This window comes from Haliotis cracherodii, unplaced genomic scaffold (genome assembly GCF_022045235.1).
Source record: "Haliotis cracherodii isolate W230 unplaced genomic scaffold, xgHalCrac1.p SCAF_5, whole genome shotgun sequence".
NCBI lineage: Eukaryota > Metazoa > Mollusca > Gastropoda > Lepetellida > Haliotidae > Haliotis > Haliotis cracherodii.
The window spans coordinates 67,217,243-67,236,816 of NW_027266308.1; the positions used below are offsets into that span (position 1 = coordinate 67,217,243).

At 39.7% G+C, this 19,574-nt stretch overlaps 1 protein-coding gene across 1 annotated transcript in view; it reads right to left on the bottom strand.

Annotated features, from left to right (window-relative positions):
• LOC139442238 (centrosomal protein of 170 kDa-like) overlaps positions 1-15,732 on the bottom strand; it is a 182,877-nt gene extending 167,145 nt beyond the window's left edge. Inside the window, exon 1 of the mRNA XM_071223020.1 lies at positions 15,632-15,732. Coding sequence (XP_071079121.1) covers positions 15,632-15,655 — 24 coding nt within the window. The 5' untranslated portion in view covers positions 15,656-15,732. The remainder of the gene's footprint in view (positions 1-15,631) is intronic.
• Positions 15,733-19,574: the final 3,842 nt, after the last annotated feature.

Below are 19,574 nucleotides of genomic sequence, written 5' to 3' on the forward strand. Positions count from 1 at the left end.
GAAGAAATGGCCTAAATAGGGTATACCTCCCTCTCAATATATATCACAAGGACCATAGACTTGCTTACTGGGACACTGGGACACTGGGTCACAATATATCAATGTCATTTGTGTCGGTAAGCAAGCACTTCTACTTACAGAAGGAACTCACATATCATTCGGATTTCCTTTATATAAAATATATTGCATGTCTCAGAAAAATCAAAGTATCTCAAACTACAAAATCTGAGTGTTCTTTACAGCCTATAGCAGACCACAACAAAGTCAGTAAAAAATCTATTTGTGTGACATTAACCCTATCTGTGGGAGACTATAATTAGTTGTTTTGAATGTAGGGCAAGTACTGACGACAGATATTAATGACACAGCTTCAAGGCAATGTTCAATCATCATCCATCATCACAGTAAGACTATGAATCTGAAACCGTTATCCACATCTTGTTACAGGATCCAGAAAACTATTAAAAGGCATCAGACTGAGCTCATGTACAGTCAGGCAAGACTCACTGGCTCACAAGGTGAAGGGACCTTTTGTTGAATTGTAACAATAGTTCCATACAGTCTCATATCACCCTACAAGGCAGTGGACATCAACAGTTAAAGGTGCCCTTCATGGTGTTGTAACAATAGGTCCATACAGTCTCATATCACCCTACAAGGCAGTGGACATCAACAGTTAAAGGTGCCCTTCATGGTGTTGTAACAATAGGTCCATACAGTCTCATATCGCCCTACAAGGCAGTGGACATCAACAGTTAAAGGTGCCCTTTCATGGTGTTGTAACAATAGGTCCATACAGTCTCATATAGCCCTACAAGTACAAGGCAGTGGACATCAACAGTTAAAGGTGCCCTTCATGATGTTGTAACAATAGGTCCATACAGTCTCATATCGCCCTACAAGGCAGTGGACATCAACAGTTAAAGGTGCCCTTCATGATGTTGTAACAATAGGTCCATACAGTCTCATATCGCCTTACAAGGCAGTGGACATCAACAGTTAAAGGTGCCCTTCATGGTGTTGTAACAATAGTTCCATACAGTCTCATATAGCCCTATAAGGCAGTGGACATCAACAGTTAAAGGTGCCCTTCATGATGTTGTAACAATAGTTCCATACAGTCTCATATCGCCCTACAAGGCAGTGGACATCAACAGCTAAAGGTGCCCTTCATCGTGTTGTAACAATAGGTCCATACAGTCTCATATCGCCCTATAAGGCAGTGGACATCAACAGTTAAAGATGCCCTTCATGGTGTTGTAACAATAGGTCCATACAGTCTCATATCGCCCTACAAGGCAGTGGACATCAACAGTTAAAGGTGCCCTTCATGATGTTGTAACAATAGGTCCATACAGTCTCATATCGCCTTACAAGGCAGTGGACATCAACAGTTAAAGGTGCCCTTCATGATGTTGTAACAATAGGTCCATACAGTCTCATATCGCCTTACAAGGCAGTGGACATCAACAGTTAAAGATGCCCTTCATGGTGTTGTAACAATAGTTCCATACAGTCTCATATAGCCCTACAAGGCAGTGGACATCAACAGTTAAAGGTGCCCTTCATGGTGTTGTAACAATAGGTCCATACAGTCTCATATCACCCTACAAGGCAGTGGACATCAACAGTTAAAGGTGCCCTTCATGGTGTTGTAACAATAGGTCCATACTCTCTCATATCGCCCTACAAGGCAGTGGACATCAACAGCTAAAGGTGCCCTTCATCGTGTTGTAACAATAGATCCATACAGTCTCATATCGCCCTACAAGTACAAGGCAATGGACATCAACAGTTAAAGGTGCCCTTCATGATGTTGTAACAATAGGTCCATACAGTCTCATATCACCCTACAAGGCAGTGGACATCAACAGCTAAAGGTGCCCTTCATGGTGTTGTAACAATAGGTCCATACAGTCTCATATCGCCCTACAAGGCAGTGGACATCAACAGCTAAAGGTGCCCTTCATCGTGTTGTAACAATAGGTCCATACAGTCTCATATCGCCCTATAAGGCAGTGGACATCAACAGTTAAAGATGCCCTTCATGGTGTTGTAACAATAGGTCCATACAGTCTCATATAGCCCTACAAGGCAATGGACATCAACAGTTAAAGGTGCCCTTCATGATGTTGTAACAATAGGTCCATACAGTCTCATATCGCCCTATAAGGCAGTGGACATCAACAGTTAAAGGTGCCCTTCATGGTGTTGTAACAATAGCTCCATACAGTCTCATATCGCCCTATAAGGCAGTGGACATCAACAGTTAAAGGTGCCCTTCATGATGTTGTAACAATAGGTCCATACAGTCTCATATCGCCCTATAAGGCAGTGGACATCAACAGTTAAAGGTGCCCTTTCATGATGTTGTAACAATAGCTCCATACAGTCTCATATTGCCTTACAAGTCAGTGGACATCAACAGCTAAAGGTGCCCTTCATGGTGTTGTAACAATAGGACCATACAGTCTCATATCGCCCTACAAGGCAGTGGACATCAACAGCTAAAGGTGCCCTTCGTGATGTTGTAACAATAGGTCCATACAGTCTCATATCGCCCTACAAGGACATTATAACGTGTCAACTATCTCGAGGGGTGCATCACACCATATGCCCCAAGGGATCAGTTCACAACAAGTTTATCTTACCGATATTCTTTCATGCAGGTCCAGAATATATGTCGCCAGTTTTATGTCAAATGCATCCTGAGTTGAACAAGTAGAATTTCAGTTTCTTAGTGGGTGTCCATGCATGTTATGACTTGTAAACATTTCAGGTTAATAACAAGTGTTGCTGTGAGACAAAGCACATCATTTTGTACTTACAATAACACAAAGGACTTTTACATGACCCCAATCCAACCATCAATTTTTTTTGTCTAGTCAGCCAGAATAACGACTTACTGAAGATAAACTAATAGTGATAAATAGTTTAAGGGCAAAATAAATGAACTCTTCAGGATAACGACAAATAACTCAAGCCCATTTCACCAAAATAACATATTAACTGCAGAAAAAGAACACAAAAACATGAAACCTAACACTCTGAAAGAACCCATCACAAATGTCCCTCTTTTTAACTTTGTATTCACTGATCAAAGGGAGACAATCTCATAACGTTCATGAAATGTAAAAGAAGTGTAATAAAATGGATTCAATTCCTTCCTCATTATAACTGAATTTGGTTTGGTTTGTTGTTTAACGCCGCCCTCCGCCTTTTACGACAAGCATAGTCACCTTTTACGGCAAGCATGGGTTGCTGAAGACCTATTCTATCCCGGAATCTTCACAGGTCCATTATAACTGAAACACGCTTTCAATTTTGTATGTATGTTGACACATATGGTCTTGTCAAGGTTTGTTTATTTTAGATACCTTAGTCTGATTGCTGTCTTGTGAATTATATAGGGGTAGAAAATTGCACAAGTCAGATAGCCCAAAGTCAAAGGTGCTCTGCGAGCTACAAGTCCAAGCATTTCAGTCTTTATATGTTATCTCTATTTGGGCTAACAAACATTTCAAGTTAATTTCTCCCACTGTAGACACCTAACAAAATCCTAAAGAATGGTAGACAAAGGGGTGAAACTTGTCAAATCTGCTAAAATCCCCACAATGAACACACTGGACCCTAATTGTACCAGGGATGTATCTAGACCTGCTCAAAGGCCGATATTCGACCCCAAGTCTGCAGCCACTGACCGTACAAATTCCTATATTGGAGTAACAAAGTTCCCATCTCATGTAGTAATGAACCAGTGATAACCAACGTCATGGCTATGTAGATGTGACTTGTATTTCACTGACAACAGGAGAAGGATCGAAAAGGCTTCAGTGCTTAGTTTCACACTACTGCCTTGAAAGCAATGTTAAAATACCTGTTAATTTGAGAAAATAAGAACCTTGACAAAAATCCAAATTTTGAAAAGGAACAATGAGTTTTTTAGTTTGGAATCCTAGATAAACCCCTCAGTACCTTACAAATATACTGCTTGTGCTTAACTCCCTTACCTACCCTGTCACACGTGTACTGTCGTGATGGGAAGTGTGTTTTTGTCATTGATCAGTGGACATAATTAAAAAAAATTGCTCCCGCTTTCTGTCTGCATTTTCCAGGAATTGTATTGCGTTGTTTTCAAGTTTTAAGAATCTCATTCATGAATCATGACAAATGAAATTACTTAACAGGTTGCATATTGTAATATACTACTCAAATGAAGTTAAGAACCATCCAATTCTTTCATATTACAGTTAATCTATCATATCCTTAACTTGTTTTGAGTTGTATATGTATAATGAATTGTTTACAGACAACAAGATTGACTGAACATTCTGACTAAAATTTATCAAATGGCATGATTTTATGTGTGATTACAAAGTTCTGAACAATCATTTATTTCATAAGTAGAGCGTAGCCACTACTCACTGATTATCATCAAGCATCACAGAGAACTGGATTCAAAACTTAAGGCAGTATTTGGAAAAACTTAGATTGAGTAAACTTTACATTGACAAATAAATACAAAGCCACAAAAGTAACACAACATGTATAAAACATATTTTTTTCAGAAGTGAAATATTAGTACCCTCTATGATTCGTATCCCAACAGGCAGATCAATGTCAGCACTATATGCAATACTTTGGCAATATTGCATTCACAAACAGTGGTTGGAGAGGGAACCTAGCCCTAGCCCTCCTGTACTGTTGACTCTGTATAGTGCCTGAATATCATTAAGTCTTGTCGCGGTCATCTTATCTCTACAGTGATATTCAGACCCTGTTAGTCCAGACACCCCAGTAGTCAAGACACCTTTAATTCAGAAATCTCAGCAGTCCAGGCCCTGTTATCCAGAAACCCCTGTTGTCCAAACCCTGTTAATCTAGAAACCCCAGTTGTCCAAACCCTGTTAATCTAGAAACCCCTGTATTCCAGACCCTCTTAGTCCAGACCCTGTTAATCCAGAAACCCCAGTAGTCCAGACCCTGTTAATACAGAAATTCTGTTCTGACTGACTCTGACAGTTCAGAAACTTCCAAATGACTTACCTGGGAATCCAAACATTCCGATATACATGCTTCACTGTGTTACACTGTCATGATGAACAGGATGTCACTGCTAAACTCCCACAATATACCATCACTGTTTTATATCTTTATGCCTCATTTGGGTTTTCCAGAGGGTTTCTGTAATGAGTCAGGCGGTGGGGTAGCCTAGTGGTTAAAGCGTTTGCTCGTCACGCCGAAGACCCGGGTTCGAATCCTGACATGGGTACAATGTGTGAAGCCCATTTCTGGTGTCACCCCCACCCCCCCAAGGTGTGATATTGCTGGAATGCAGCGTAAGTCCACATTCACTCATTTACTGTAATGAGTCAATTTAATTGTATCTGAAAATATTGCTTTGATTTTTATGCAAATCATGTCTCCATAGGGAAACATGGATAAGATAATAAAGTCTTACTGCATGGAAGATACTAATGCATGGCCCCCTGCACTGACAGGTGCTTGTGCTCGCTCCTACATCAACAGGTGCTTGACTTAGCTTCGTAGGAATGTCGTTTACACAGAACTCATTATGTACTTTGCAATGGAGGTCATTTGTTTTCAGCTAGGACATTAAATTCATCTTGGGTAACTGAGTGATGTTATCAGTGATCATAATTAACTCACAATGTTGTTCACACGCACGCAACAGTCCATCGTTGGGTAGGTCTCTCTCTGACGCTGATCTGTCATTTCCTGAGATCCTTTAACATGTCACAGACTGCCCCAAACAGTCTTCCTGTATATTTCCTAGTCATTAAAAGTCACCCTACTGTGGATTATCACAGACTTACCATAAAAGGCGACAATGCTTGTCATAAGAGGCGACAAACAGGATCGGGTGGTCAGATTCACTGACTTGGTCGATAAATGTCTTAGTATCCCAATTGCGTAGATCGATGCTCATGTCAATCACTGGATTGTCTGGTCCAGACTCGATGTTTTAAAGACTGCCGTCATACAGCTGGAATATTGCTGAGAGCAGAATTAAACAACAAACAACAAACAAACAAACAAACAAACAAAACTGTATGTCCAACTATCATAAGGTCAAGTGCAGATTCACTGACACCTACTCATGTAAGGAAGCCATGCTTTCAAAATGAATTTTAAACATAAAATGTTTTTTGCTTTTCCCTTTAATGATGGCATACAGCATTTTTAAAACCACTGATATCAGTTCCGTGGAAATGAAAAACCCAAGACAAGAGTCACCTGCTGCTGTAAACATCCCTCTGCAGCAGCCTCGATATTCAGCTTGCTTGTGAACTCTCCCTTTCAACAAAGCTTTGTTACTAATCTATGACTACCCATTATTGACAAGCATGTCACATCAGCCCAAGTAGTGCTGCAATCTGTTGGGGTTAAAAGGTCTTGTGTATACAGTGTATTGTACCCATACTGTGGCATGTGGTTCGCGGTGTGAGGCGTTGGAAGGAACATGGCCTCGCCTCTCCATGCACACACAGCAACAAGGGCTCAGACAATGCATGAAGTAAAGGAAAGATTAGACCAACTGATTAAAATCCTTTCTTGTTAAGTTACTATCATCACAAGATTCACTGAACTCAACAGAGGCTTCAGTCTAAATTATTTATCTATAAACATCAAATTAGAATTGGTCTTGAGCAACCCTTGCTTGTTGTAAGAGGCGACTAACGGGATCGGATGGTCAGACTCGCAGACTTGGTTAAGGCATATCATCGTATCTCAAATGCGTAGATTGATGCTCATGATGTCAATCACTGGATTATCTGTTTCTAGACTCAGTTATTTACAGACTGCCATCATATAGCTGGAATATTGCTGAGTGCGGCATTAAACATCAAACAAACAAACAAAATCCTACCAGTTATGAGTACAAGCATGTTGTCTACCAGTGCTGTGTTTGAGCAGACTCCATGAAAGTCACTACAGAACATGTGGTAATGTCTGACATTGTTCTTGTTTTGATCGGGCAAACAAGTGGTTGATATCATGAGCAACAACTCATGCCTTTACGGTATGATGACAGACAATCAGCCAGGTCACACACTGCAACCACCTGAACCACATCACAGTCAAGTCTCTCAACAAGCACAGGATACCATTAGTAAGGGATCTATTCTACCCTGGAATCCTAACCGGGAGACATGCATGGGATACTGGTGATGTATTCTTCCCCCTTATCTCAACTGGGAGACACATGCTTAGAATACTGGGCCTATATTCTGCCCCAGAAATCACCACAGAGAGACTAGTATGCAGTGTCCCAAATAACTAACTGCCCGTGGATGGTAAAAAACTTTTCTGTCAGCTGCATGATATTTTCCTCAACCTGCTCGACTATCCGGCAGATGATTTTGATTTTTAAGACAACTTACGTATTTAGTTTTATTGCAACCGAACGTAATTGTTTTCATTATTTTGACTGAATTACGACATGATTTGTCTCTTATTTTTCGTGACTTTTCAACATTATTAATGTCTGAATGCGGACAGGTAACTTTGAAGATGGGCAGACAACACTTATGAGTCACCTGCCCGACTGTCTTATTGGGTAAATAGATTATTTCAAACACTGGTATGGGGTACAGAGGTTCATTTCTGCCTTGGATCCCAAGTGGACACAGGAATGGGACCCTGTGGATTTATTCTGTTCAATTCTGCTTCTGAACCCAAGAGGGTAAAATACACCACAGCATCACATCATCAAGTGTTCTACAGTGTCCGCTGTCAGCACAGCATCACCTCATCAAGTGTTCTACAGTGTCCGCTGTCAGCACAGCATCACCTCATCAAGTGTTCTACAGTGTCCGCTGTCAGCACAGCATCACCTCATCAAGTGTTCTACAGTGTCCGCTGTCAGCACAGCATCACACCATCAAGTGTTCTACAGTGCCAGCTGTCAGCACAGCATCACACCATCAAGTGTTCTACAGTGCCAGCTGTCAGCATCACCTCATTAAGTGTTCTACAGTGCCCGCTGTCAGCACAGCATCACACCATCAAGTGTTCTACAGTGCCTGCTGTCAGCACAGCATCACACCATCAAGTGTTCTACAGTGCCCACTGTCAGCACAGCATCGCACCATCAAGTGTTCTACAGTGTCCGCTGTCAGCACAGCATCACCTCATCAAGTGTTCTACAGTGTCCGCTGTCAGCACAGCATCACACCATCAAGTGTTCTACAGTGCCAGCTGTCAGCACAGCATCACATCATTAAGTGTTCTACAGTGCCTGCTGTCAGCACAGCATCACACCATCAAGTGTTCTACAGTGCCAGCTGTCAGCATCACCTCATTAAGTGTTCTACAGTGCCCGCTGTCAGCACAGCATCACACCATCAAGTGTTCTACAGTGCCTGCTGTCAGCACAGCATCACATCATTAAGTGTTCTACAGTGCCTGCTGTCACCACAGCATCGCACCATCAAGTGTTCTACAGTGCCTGCTGTCAGCACAGCATCACATCATCAAGTGTTCTACAGTGCCTGCTGTCAGCACAGCATCACATCATTAAGTGTTCTACAGTGCCAGCTGTCAGCATCGCACCATCAAGTGTTCTACAATGCCTGCTGTCAGCACAGCATCACCTCATCAAGTGTTCTACAGTGCCCGCTGTCAGCACAGCATCACACCATCAAGTGTTTAACAGTGCCAGCCGTCACCACAGCCATTGCCAGTGAATAGGACACATTACTCAAACAGACATTTTCAAAAAAAAGTGTCAATAAATTGTTTACAGTTCTACATGCTGACCACCCCTGGGAGAATATACCCAACCATCAGTGTAATAAAACCATAGGAAGCCCTGTTGGTCAGGGGACAGTTCTACATGCCGACCATCCCTGGGAGAATATACCCAACCATCAGTAGCAAGCCCTGTTAGCCATGGCCGATGAATATAGATGGGGATGAAGAGTGCTGGCTTGCCATTCATCCCCAGCAATCAATAGATATTGTATACATGGCGGTTGTCTTTTGGACTGACACACAATTCCGTCAATCAGAATTCCAACTGCTGTAACGCTATTCTTCCTACTTACAAACAATTCACGTCCACGTGTCTACTGGATTGTGGGATGAATACTGGGCTGGGCTGGAGGCTACAGGTTACTTCAACAGTTAATAGATTTTGTTTATCGCTCCTTATTGAATTCATGTTATTTCTGCACAGTCCTGTCTCAGATTGAGTTGAGAGTACGAGTGTGAATCTGGAAGCTTTAGCATTACAAATAAACACCAAAGAGATGTGAGAACCCTCACTTCTCATCCTAGTGCTGCTTGCAATATAAGAAGCCTTCAATCTTCTCTGGTATTAGGAAAACATGGCAGTATTTGCATAAGGTGTTACTGGCATATTCGGAACATTTGTACAATACATATTCTTTCTTTATTCTTTATTCTTTAGCAGAACATTTATTATGTTTGTCCCCAGAATAATTCATTGTCAGCACAAAAAAAACACTAACTGATTTAATAAAAACATTTCCTTTTTTCTAGTTATTGCACATGGCAGTCTTTGCTCTCATATTTGCACATTGTGGTAAACCTGTCTTTCGGTATAGAATAAGAAAATGGAGAAACCAGTGATAAACAGTATTATTGTCCAGGAAAACAGCACTTACATGGTTCTCACCATCCTACATTAGCGTAGGTTTACCGAAATGCAAACCCTGGAGATACAGACGGTTTCTCACAACAGCAATGTATGTCTTTTAGGGAATATATCTTAAACTTAACAAAAAACATTATCTGTGCACAGCACTTTAATTCACTTCAAACTAACACTACACCTAGTTTTCCAAACATTTATTATAAAAAAACTAATTCATTTGTTTGTTTTGGTTTCAAATCCTAAGATGATAGATAACATAAAGCCTAAATATTAGATCCTTAAAAATAAGTAAGAAGATAGCCTTCATAATAATTGTCAAGAAGTTATATACAAAACCTTAAGGTTATTCAGTAGACCTCTGAATATTGCTTCACGGCAATACTGCAAGTGTTCCATCAATTTGTCATACTGATTGATGGATGACACTACCAATTGAGCATCCTCCATAGACAACTTACTCTCCAAATCTCCTTCTGACAACAGTAATATCCTATGAAATCTCCTTCCTAACCCTCTAAGCACAGTTGTTACTTTAAGTATAAAGCTAGACTGACAATAAGTCTCTGAATATAATTATTTTGATTGAAACAAGCAACTACATTTACACTGAAAAGGAGCCCCAGTGAGATGGGAGATTTAGAGCCTGCAGAAAATCTAACTTGCTTCATTTAGAGCTAAGCATTTCAGTAAGGGCTGGGCAGAAGGGAAAATACTATGGTTCAGGGACTGTGCTACATTCTAAACTTACTGTCTCGGTCTTGACTTTGTGATGAGTGCGCTGTCCTGTAACTAAGAAACATAATAACTGCTGGATCAGCGATAGAAACTAACACTAGATATATCGTTCTTGCAACACTGCCAAATAGTTGAGGTATCATAAAGACTAAATTTGCTATTATTAAGGGTTTTGCTATATGTTATCATTATGAGCACTAGTGGACTAAAAATGTCAAGTTTCTATCGCTGTTGATTGATATTCATATCAAAATGTCAGTCAGCAGACAGGTGAGGTAAGGGATTTGAATCAAGTTTGGGGGACTGCGAATTGCCCTGACCCCAGTACTTCTACAACAACCAGTATTTATAAGTTACAGCATAATGCACAATAGTCCTTACAAAGAACATATATCATCCATCTGACCCCTCTCACAAGTTGATATAGGAGAAGTTATCTAACTGTAATATTTACTTATGAAAAATGTTTTCAAAACTGATAAGACTGCCTGGCTTGTATTATAATCACTCGACATAGTTGTGTTGCTCAGGTAAATGCTGAAACATATCAATAAGTCACTATTTCAACAGGGTCTGTATGACAAAATATATTGATTAATAAGAACACACTTAAGCAGGACAGATCAGTGTATTTGAACAGGCTTACAGTTCAGATCAATTCTCGCATGCTGTGTATGTGAACCAAACAATTGTTTGTCACTTGGATATTTAGTACTTATATACATGTATGTAACAGTCAATGTGAGAAATGACTGAAATTGTCACTCAGGCAATTTACAATGCCTAAATATTTCAGCTGTTTTACACATTGACTGAAAACTTAAAATAATATTTTATCATGACAATGAATTCCAAACATAGTGAAGGTTAATTTCATCACCCAGAGACTCAAAATGATAGGACTAAAAGAAACAAGTTGATGTATATTTTTCTATTTTTTGGCCAGCATAATTAGTCTATTGAGATTATTTTATGCCCTTTTGAACTTCTTAATAATTTTTAGTCAATCTGTCAAATAAAATATTTCAGCATTTTATAAATTGCCTAAGTGAATCACATTTTGCACACCTACTGATTTTACTCATTGACTATAACATCTACACTGAAATGCCGAGTTGCACAAAGATGAAAACCTGTCACTCATACCTTTCATATTTGCAGTAAACTATCAAGTTAACACGACCATGCTTCAAACTAGCAGTCATTTATTGAAAGTCAACTTAACATTGTGAGGAGGATGTCAATGAGATTTTTGTCAATAGCGCGACAGGTCAGACTGACAAACTGCCTGTGTACTCCTAGCTAGCCTGTGAGGGCTGAAGCAGTTTTAATCCACTTCTATTAACATGTACAAAAACTTACAAAGAAGCTCTTTCAATCAGACATTTGAACAAGTCCTTCACCTTCCTCAACAGAATTAATGGCGGGTGTTTCTGACCCAAAGCTAATTTCATCCCGGTAAAATTACAGCTGGGTCTTATTCCAGACCATAATTTATTGTTTATGATAAAATCGCTTCTATCCTGTCATATAATTCCAGTTACTGACACGAACTTTTTCACAATATGTGATTTTTCTGCGTGGTTGAGTAGGGTTAGACAATCCCTTGTGTACAAAGACGTCTGCTGTAAAGATACAGAATACAGGTAGTTTTGCTTTATTGAAACTTTACAACTCTTTTTCCCTGGTGTCAACATCTACTTGAATAGATTACAAGGGTATTGTAAACAAGCTGAAGGCCACATAATAGTTTATGGCTAGTGAGGGATGAATTTTCTCCTTGAGTGGCCACTGACAAGACGGCTACTGATTACATGGGAGGTATCAGTCCCAGGGAAATCTTCACTCACACAGGGGAAAACTGTAAGACTTTGAATACTGCTGGCAATTCTTATTTTAGGACAAAATTAATCTGATTTAATGTGCTAAGAATTTGTCACTGACATTGTCAAGGTTTTATAACTTTCTAATTTCATATTTCTAAAGTACCAAAAAACATTTTCATAAACTTTTTAAAACATTCTATCCTACAGATGCAATTATGTGAAAGTGTAAACCATACAAATTCTTACAAATGTCACACTTCTTAAACCAGGGAAATAATCAAGCATTCTGCCCAAAACGTTACCCAAAAGCTCTCCATACTTCTTATTTCTTCACAGCTTGTCTATAGGTTATCGTTATTTGTTTGAGTGCTGATAAAATTTAGACCTTTTGCCTGAAAAATCTAAACAGGTGAACAAAGAAGTCGACTGACCTACAAAAACTACAGGTATGATCTATACCATGAATACAGCTGAAGTACTTCAGGAAATTTGAACAAGCAGCCAGCCTGAATCAGTTCATCTAATGTTAAAGGTATCCTGAGTTCTGGAAAAGTTTAGGGGCTTGGTATGGGTATTCAGGGTTTCCTTACACACTGAACAAAAAAAGTTAGGGATCACGATTATTTTTCGGGAGATTGTATTTTAGTGAGGACTGAGTCAAAATATCCCTCAAAATAAATGATCCCTAACAAGTTTTGTTCAGTATATGTTATGACTATTGGGGTGAATTTCCACGGCTGTACTGGCAGGAGATTTACAGTACCCTACTAGCTCTTCCGCATCCTGTAACCTGGTGCACCCGTCACTGATACCCTGGTGAACAGAGCACCTGTATCCGATTGAGTTACAGTTGAAGATAGGAAGGATATAGTTCCCGGGGTTTCTAAATATACAAGTAACACTACTTCTAATCATCTAGGGGCAGTCCGGTAGCCTGGTGGTTAAAGCGTTCACTCGTCACGCCGAAGACCCGGGTTCGATTCCCGACAAGGGTACAATGTGTGAAGCCCATTTCTTGTGTCCCATGTCATGATATTGGTGGAATATTGCTAAAAGCAGCATAAAACCATACTGACTCACTCAATCACTCAAATCATCTAAAAATCTGATAACAAGCCCTAAGTCCTACAAATGTAATCACTCACTCACTCACTTTATGTTCTTCACTCTTTCACTGATGATAAACAAATTAAAAATTATGAAACCCCCAGAAATGTATATCTCACATTTATGATTACACTATAGTATGATATTGCTCATGGAACTGCACTTGCTACCTTCTCTTCAGTTAGCTATCTCCCCAATCTGAAATGTTTTAAAACAGAACCTGTAAAAAAATAAGAAAAGAACAGCATGAGCTCAACTATTTAAAAAAATGAAAATACATATTTTTTTCTCGCCATGTGTACAGAATTGATCAGCACGGCTTGGTCTGGTGTTGAAAGGGGCAGATAAATATATTTTGGCACGAGGTATGCCATCATCTATTTTTACCTGAGTTAAGCTCAGGTAACCTGAATCCACACATGTATTTACCATCCCACTTGTTTACACAAGTCATCATATTTCCATGGTTACTTATAGAAACGGAAAGAATTGGCAAAGTTTAGAATTTATGCTCTCGGCCATAGCAAAGATAATCTTCATATTTCCAACTGAAAAACTCATAAACAGATACCTAGATCCCAAAATGTTTCTGGTACTTAATATGAAAACTGTCTTTTAATTTTGTAATTTCAAAAGGAAAGATCTATTCAAAGCATAAATGTTTTGCCTTTGACATTTTATAGATAATATGTTGAATTTGAAAGAATGTCATATAACAGTCAACAATAATCGATGTTGATGTTAATGCTTAGGGTTTACCTTGACCTGCTCAGAGGCTGACATTAGGTCTCAAGCCGAGAGCAAATGTCAGCAAAAATTCCCAAGTTGCATTTAAAGATTTCCCAATTCATTTTAATAGTTAGAACTAATGTTATGGCTTTGTAGAGGTAACTGTATAGCACTGATAACAGGACCAATAACGAGGATGAAGCTTTTATGCTTATTTGTACATTATTGCAATGTTAAAATATCTCAGAATTCAGAAAATATGAATTTCTAAAAAAATCCAAAGTTTGAACAAAATAATGATTTATTTCCGTTTGCCTGCCAAGGGCACTTAGTTTAGAATTCTAGATAAACCCCTGTAGCTACTGAATATCTTTTTCTACCTATATGAAACAGAAACAGGCAAACGTTGATGTCATACCTACTTCTGAATATGCTGCTTCAATACACAGACATGTAAACAAGTATGGCAAACATTTAACTTATGTAATATACTGTGGTCTCAAACAGATATTACACAACCAGAGACAAGGTAAATTAACATGTCTTAAGCATGTACTTATTTATATAAGATCATATTCTCGACTATTAAAACTAGATTTTAAAGAAAAAAGAATTTATTATATACTTCAGTGTGAAAGACTGAGTTTTCTGAAGTTGAGAAATAGAGTCATATTATCACTGCAGCGAGTTACCTTGTTTCTAATATACATTAGTTCCACATGGACATGGCAACATAATGACAGATGGTTATTTTTGGAGTTGGGGTGGGGGGCAGGGGAACTACACCACACATGAAAATATCTCTTTCCCCCCCCCAATGAGACCAACATGACATTTCACTCAACACATGGAATATCCTTAAAACATAGTCATATTACAAACATGCTTCAGGGAAAGCAACAGGTCTTATGATATTATTATTCTTAGAGTTTCTCAGATTCGTCATTGACTGGTCACTGTAGAAGTAATGAAAGGAAGTAAATATTTTGTTCTTAAATTGAATACTTATCACAAATGAAGAGGACATGATCCCCACCTTCATATCAACCAAGTCACAATTTGTATGATGAGCTTGAATATTTCACTGCCTTACACCATACATCTTAGTAGAGTTTACCTCAAAACAAAAACTGACCATTATTATTTGTGATCAGTACCGATTCAAAGATCAGTGGTCAACATTTAGTTGACAAGATTATATTATTTATCACTTATCACATATCTACCAAATGAGATTAAAATTCTAACGACTGCCTTACGCAACATGTCCTAGAGGCGTACCAGTGTTGTATTGTCAGTCGGTATTATGCTTATCAACTGTTTATGTTCTTGGGTCAGCATGTAATAGAAGTTAACCTAATCTGTGATTGTGTGAAGTTTGTATCAGATCGTCCTTCAAACTGGCGGTGTATTTCACAAGTTTATAACCGGCAAAAACTCGCAGTCACGTTGACCAAAACAGGAGTCTAATCAGTGATGTAATTTGAATGCACTTGGTGCTGATCCTGGGGTTGGTGTCCAATGTGTTCTAATGAACGTGTATACGTAGCCAGACAATATGCACGACATAAAATAATAACAACAAACTCACCCCCTCCACTTCCCCAGCGTCCATGCTGCTACTTCCCTCGAAATACGCTACAACGGGGTAGACTGTTCATTCACAAATACAGGTGCCCCGCCTTCGCTAGGGCTTGGGTACACAGCTTTCGGTGTTTATCCAGCTCAAAACTATCTTCCTCATGACTATGTAGACATACGTCGCCGGCGCGTCGTCTGCTAGAGGAGGCATTAGGTCAAGTATGATCGCCCGGGGAGAAACACCGTGAACCGACTTTGTAGGGGTCTAATTGATGCGAATCACCGATACTAGCCATACGGTACAAACTAATCACCCCACTTAACTATGACTAAAGGATCACCTGTTTAGCAATAAGCGCTTGAGTGGCCTAATAAGGATATCACTGTGATCAGTGTACCATGACATGTCTTTTGCACGCCCTATATTCGGTATGCCCGATTCATTACGGAAAGCAATAATCATAGATTAGTATTTAGATGTCTTAACACACGATGTGAATTATAAAGGTATTTCATGGCGATGTTTTCACCGATACATAAAACGACGTGGGTCGTGACAAATGGGGCATAATGAAGCCATTATTAATTCTCAAGCTCCGAAATTTTCAATTTATTTTACCATACTGTTTCAATCCATATTATTCCTATCAGAATATAATCTAATAAAACGTACCCCCAAGGTTGTATTCAACTTAAAAGCTCCGAATGTTTTATGTATTGAAATATTTTAGTATTTGATGACAGTGACACTTAACTCTGCCCAGTGCCCGAATGTGCCAGACTCGATGGCTCCACGTACCAGAGGTTAAGGGTCATATGTGAAGTTTATGAATGATCGGCACTTTAATATCTCCGTGATAGTGATAATCCAACTGTTCACGCTTGGCAAAGTGCCTTCAATTCTTCCCGTTTTGGCGATCATCGAAGTTCAACTCTTGACAAGCAGACATAAATGAAATCACTCATCCGTGAGTTTGGAGAAGTACAGATTTTATTATTATTAACAGTCCCGCGGAGAGAGTACCTTGATCGCGATGGTGAGTATCATAAACCATTCTTCCGATCGAAATTACCTGATAACACATGTCATTATTATAGGACTTGGTTGAAAGGCGTATATGATAATAACATATAATTTAAAATCGTAAGTAACATGTACAGTGACACTAAGAATTATTTAGTTATATTATTAGTTGTACATGAGTAGTTGGAAACACTTACAAGTGGCAGCACCATTATCGCAGTATATACTCAAACTGATATTTTAGTGACGTCGTTATACCATAGACATTGCCAGAAATCATACAGCGTAGAATTCCTTTAATTGTTAATGTTTAATCGGCTATTAGGAATAGCTACGGATGACGGTTATAACCGTGTGTGTTATGATACTAGTATATAATCAGTGTAGTGTATATGCATTTGTGATCGCGGGAACTTTGCTCCAAGATCTAAACTGGATCCAAGATTCTCATTTTCAATATCTTAATCACGTACGGGGATAACTCTAGGTCCAGAAAGATAATCGTGTATTTGAAATGAAACCTTAAACATAATTTTATTAAAATTCAACAGACGACAAAACACTCACCACGGTAGGTGGAGATGGGGTTTGGTCCGTGTGGAATTGAGATCACGTATAGATGCATGATGCAGTACAAGCACGTGCAGGTTTCTGACATGCGCACATGCACTCGACTGATGAGGACAGACTTCATTGAAAGTAAGGAATCAAAGGGAGATAGTAAGTTGGACACGGTCTAGTGTAGTCTGTCTAACAGTCCCTGAACCATATTATTTCCCCTTTCGCCCAACCCTTAATGTAACGCTATAGCCTAAAAAGAAGCAAGTCTAGATTTTACACATGTTCAAATCTCCCATCTCATTGGGGCTCCTTTCCAATTTAAATGTAGTTGCTTGTTTCTATCAAATAACATATTTTCAGAGTCTAAGCGTTAGTCTAGGCCTGGTGATACAGGTTAGGTGAGGTGAGGTGAAATGGGGTTTAACGTCGCGTCCAAGATTATTGCACTTGCATAGCGACGTGTATGTGTGGCTGCTTGTAGTCCAGACTGATGCCGATTTATAGTGCTAGCTCACTGATATGCTATGCCGCAGTTTAACATGAATACCCCACTGAGACACAGTATACTGACTCCGAGCCGACCGGTCCTTGTTTTAGCCCCTTAATGTCGAGCGCCAGACAGTGTAACAACAAGTACCATCTTTTAAAGTCTTTTGGTATGACGCGGCCGGGGATCGAACCCCGGAACTTCCCCCTCTAACATAGACCACGGAGGCGGTCGGATACAGGGTAGGAGTCTACCGCGTATCATGTGACAAATTGCGACAGTGTTGAATGTAATTAGGGTATTCGTATTTCTAGCCTGATCGTCATGTCAATAATAACACTTGTTCCACAGACGTGTGTTGGGTCTGTCATACATACCCCGAAATAAATATATCAAGTGAAGCCCCATGCCAGTCATTAATAGTTGGCAAGTCTAGATTATACAGTTTCTGAGAAATCAAGAGAGTATCTGGGCTCCGTTAGTAAGATAATTGAACCACGCTGGGTTTTTTCAAATATTTCTTTCCAGCGACTATATGTTAGTCTTACGTGTGTTCCGTGGTGATATAAAAGTCAGTACTACAACTGACCCGTGAATATCCGAATAGAGAATAGGTCTCCAGCAATCCATGCTTGACGCGAAAGAGGCGACTATACTTGCTGACTTGGTTGAGGCATGTCATCGTATGCCAGTTGCGAGGATCGATGCTCATGATGTCAATCGCTGAATTGTCTGTTCCAGACTCGATTATTTCCAGACCGTCTTCGTATAGTTGGAATATTGCTGAATGTGGCGTTAAACAAAAAAACAACAACAAAAAACAATAAAAATTGCAACTTGTTCCTCCTTTAAAAGCTACTCACCCTGGAAGTGATGGGTATAACCTGTGCATGGTGAAACACTATATTTTAGTACTGAGGTTTGCTTTGATTTTTTCCATGCTGTCACTTAAGGCTGGTACGAGTCCCAATGTATTACCCTGGTACCCGACCCCCTATTACCCGACCCTACCCGGAAACCCGCAGAAGGGTTCAAGTTGTGGGTACAAAATGTCAGATTGGGAATCGGTTTACCGGACCCCTGGCAAAAGGTATTTAGATAAACGCTGACGTTTCCTCTAACATATAGAAGTCAGAAGGAATGAGTGCATAGTCAGAAAAAAATGAGAACATTAAGCGACTTGTTGTGCGCCATGGAATTTGATTGTTATTGTCATTAAACAATACATCACGTGACTAACCACAGGGTAGTTCTGTGGGCACCCGGGTCCTACTCAGGACCCACCCGACCCGAGTACCCGATTTACCCGATTTACCCGTCCCGGCCCTAGGCGACGACGAATCTGAACATGAAGAGTGAGTGAATGTTGTTTAACGCCGGCCATCAGTTACCCCGTCTGGACCCGACACGTAAACAGCCAAGGGTGACAAAACCTTACCACCCGAGCCAACGTGTTCGCCTCGTCTATAGATGTCTGTCCCACGGGAACATCAGATTGTTTTCATCTCTAGAGTCGCACCCAGGAGGCAGGTGTCACTAAACTTTCCCCTCTAACTGTGATGGATGACAGAGAAACGGGATAGAAGGCAGCTAGAATGGCGGGATGACGACGTCTCTAAATGATTAATGGAAACCATTACTGATCGATGTTTTAATAGGTTGTGGACAGACCAATCATGATCGTCCTTCAAATCTGTTATATTTCCACTGTAAACATTCTTTTCATACATATCACTATAAAAAGTATCATATATCCAAATATAACAAGACTACCGTGTATTCGTGTAGTTTCAATAATACTACACGGTTTGAAAGGTGGCGCGAATAAGTAAAAACTCTTAGTCTGTTATGTTGTATATAGTTGGCAACAAAATTCCATCT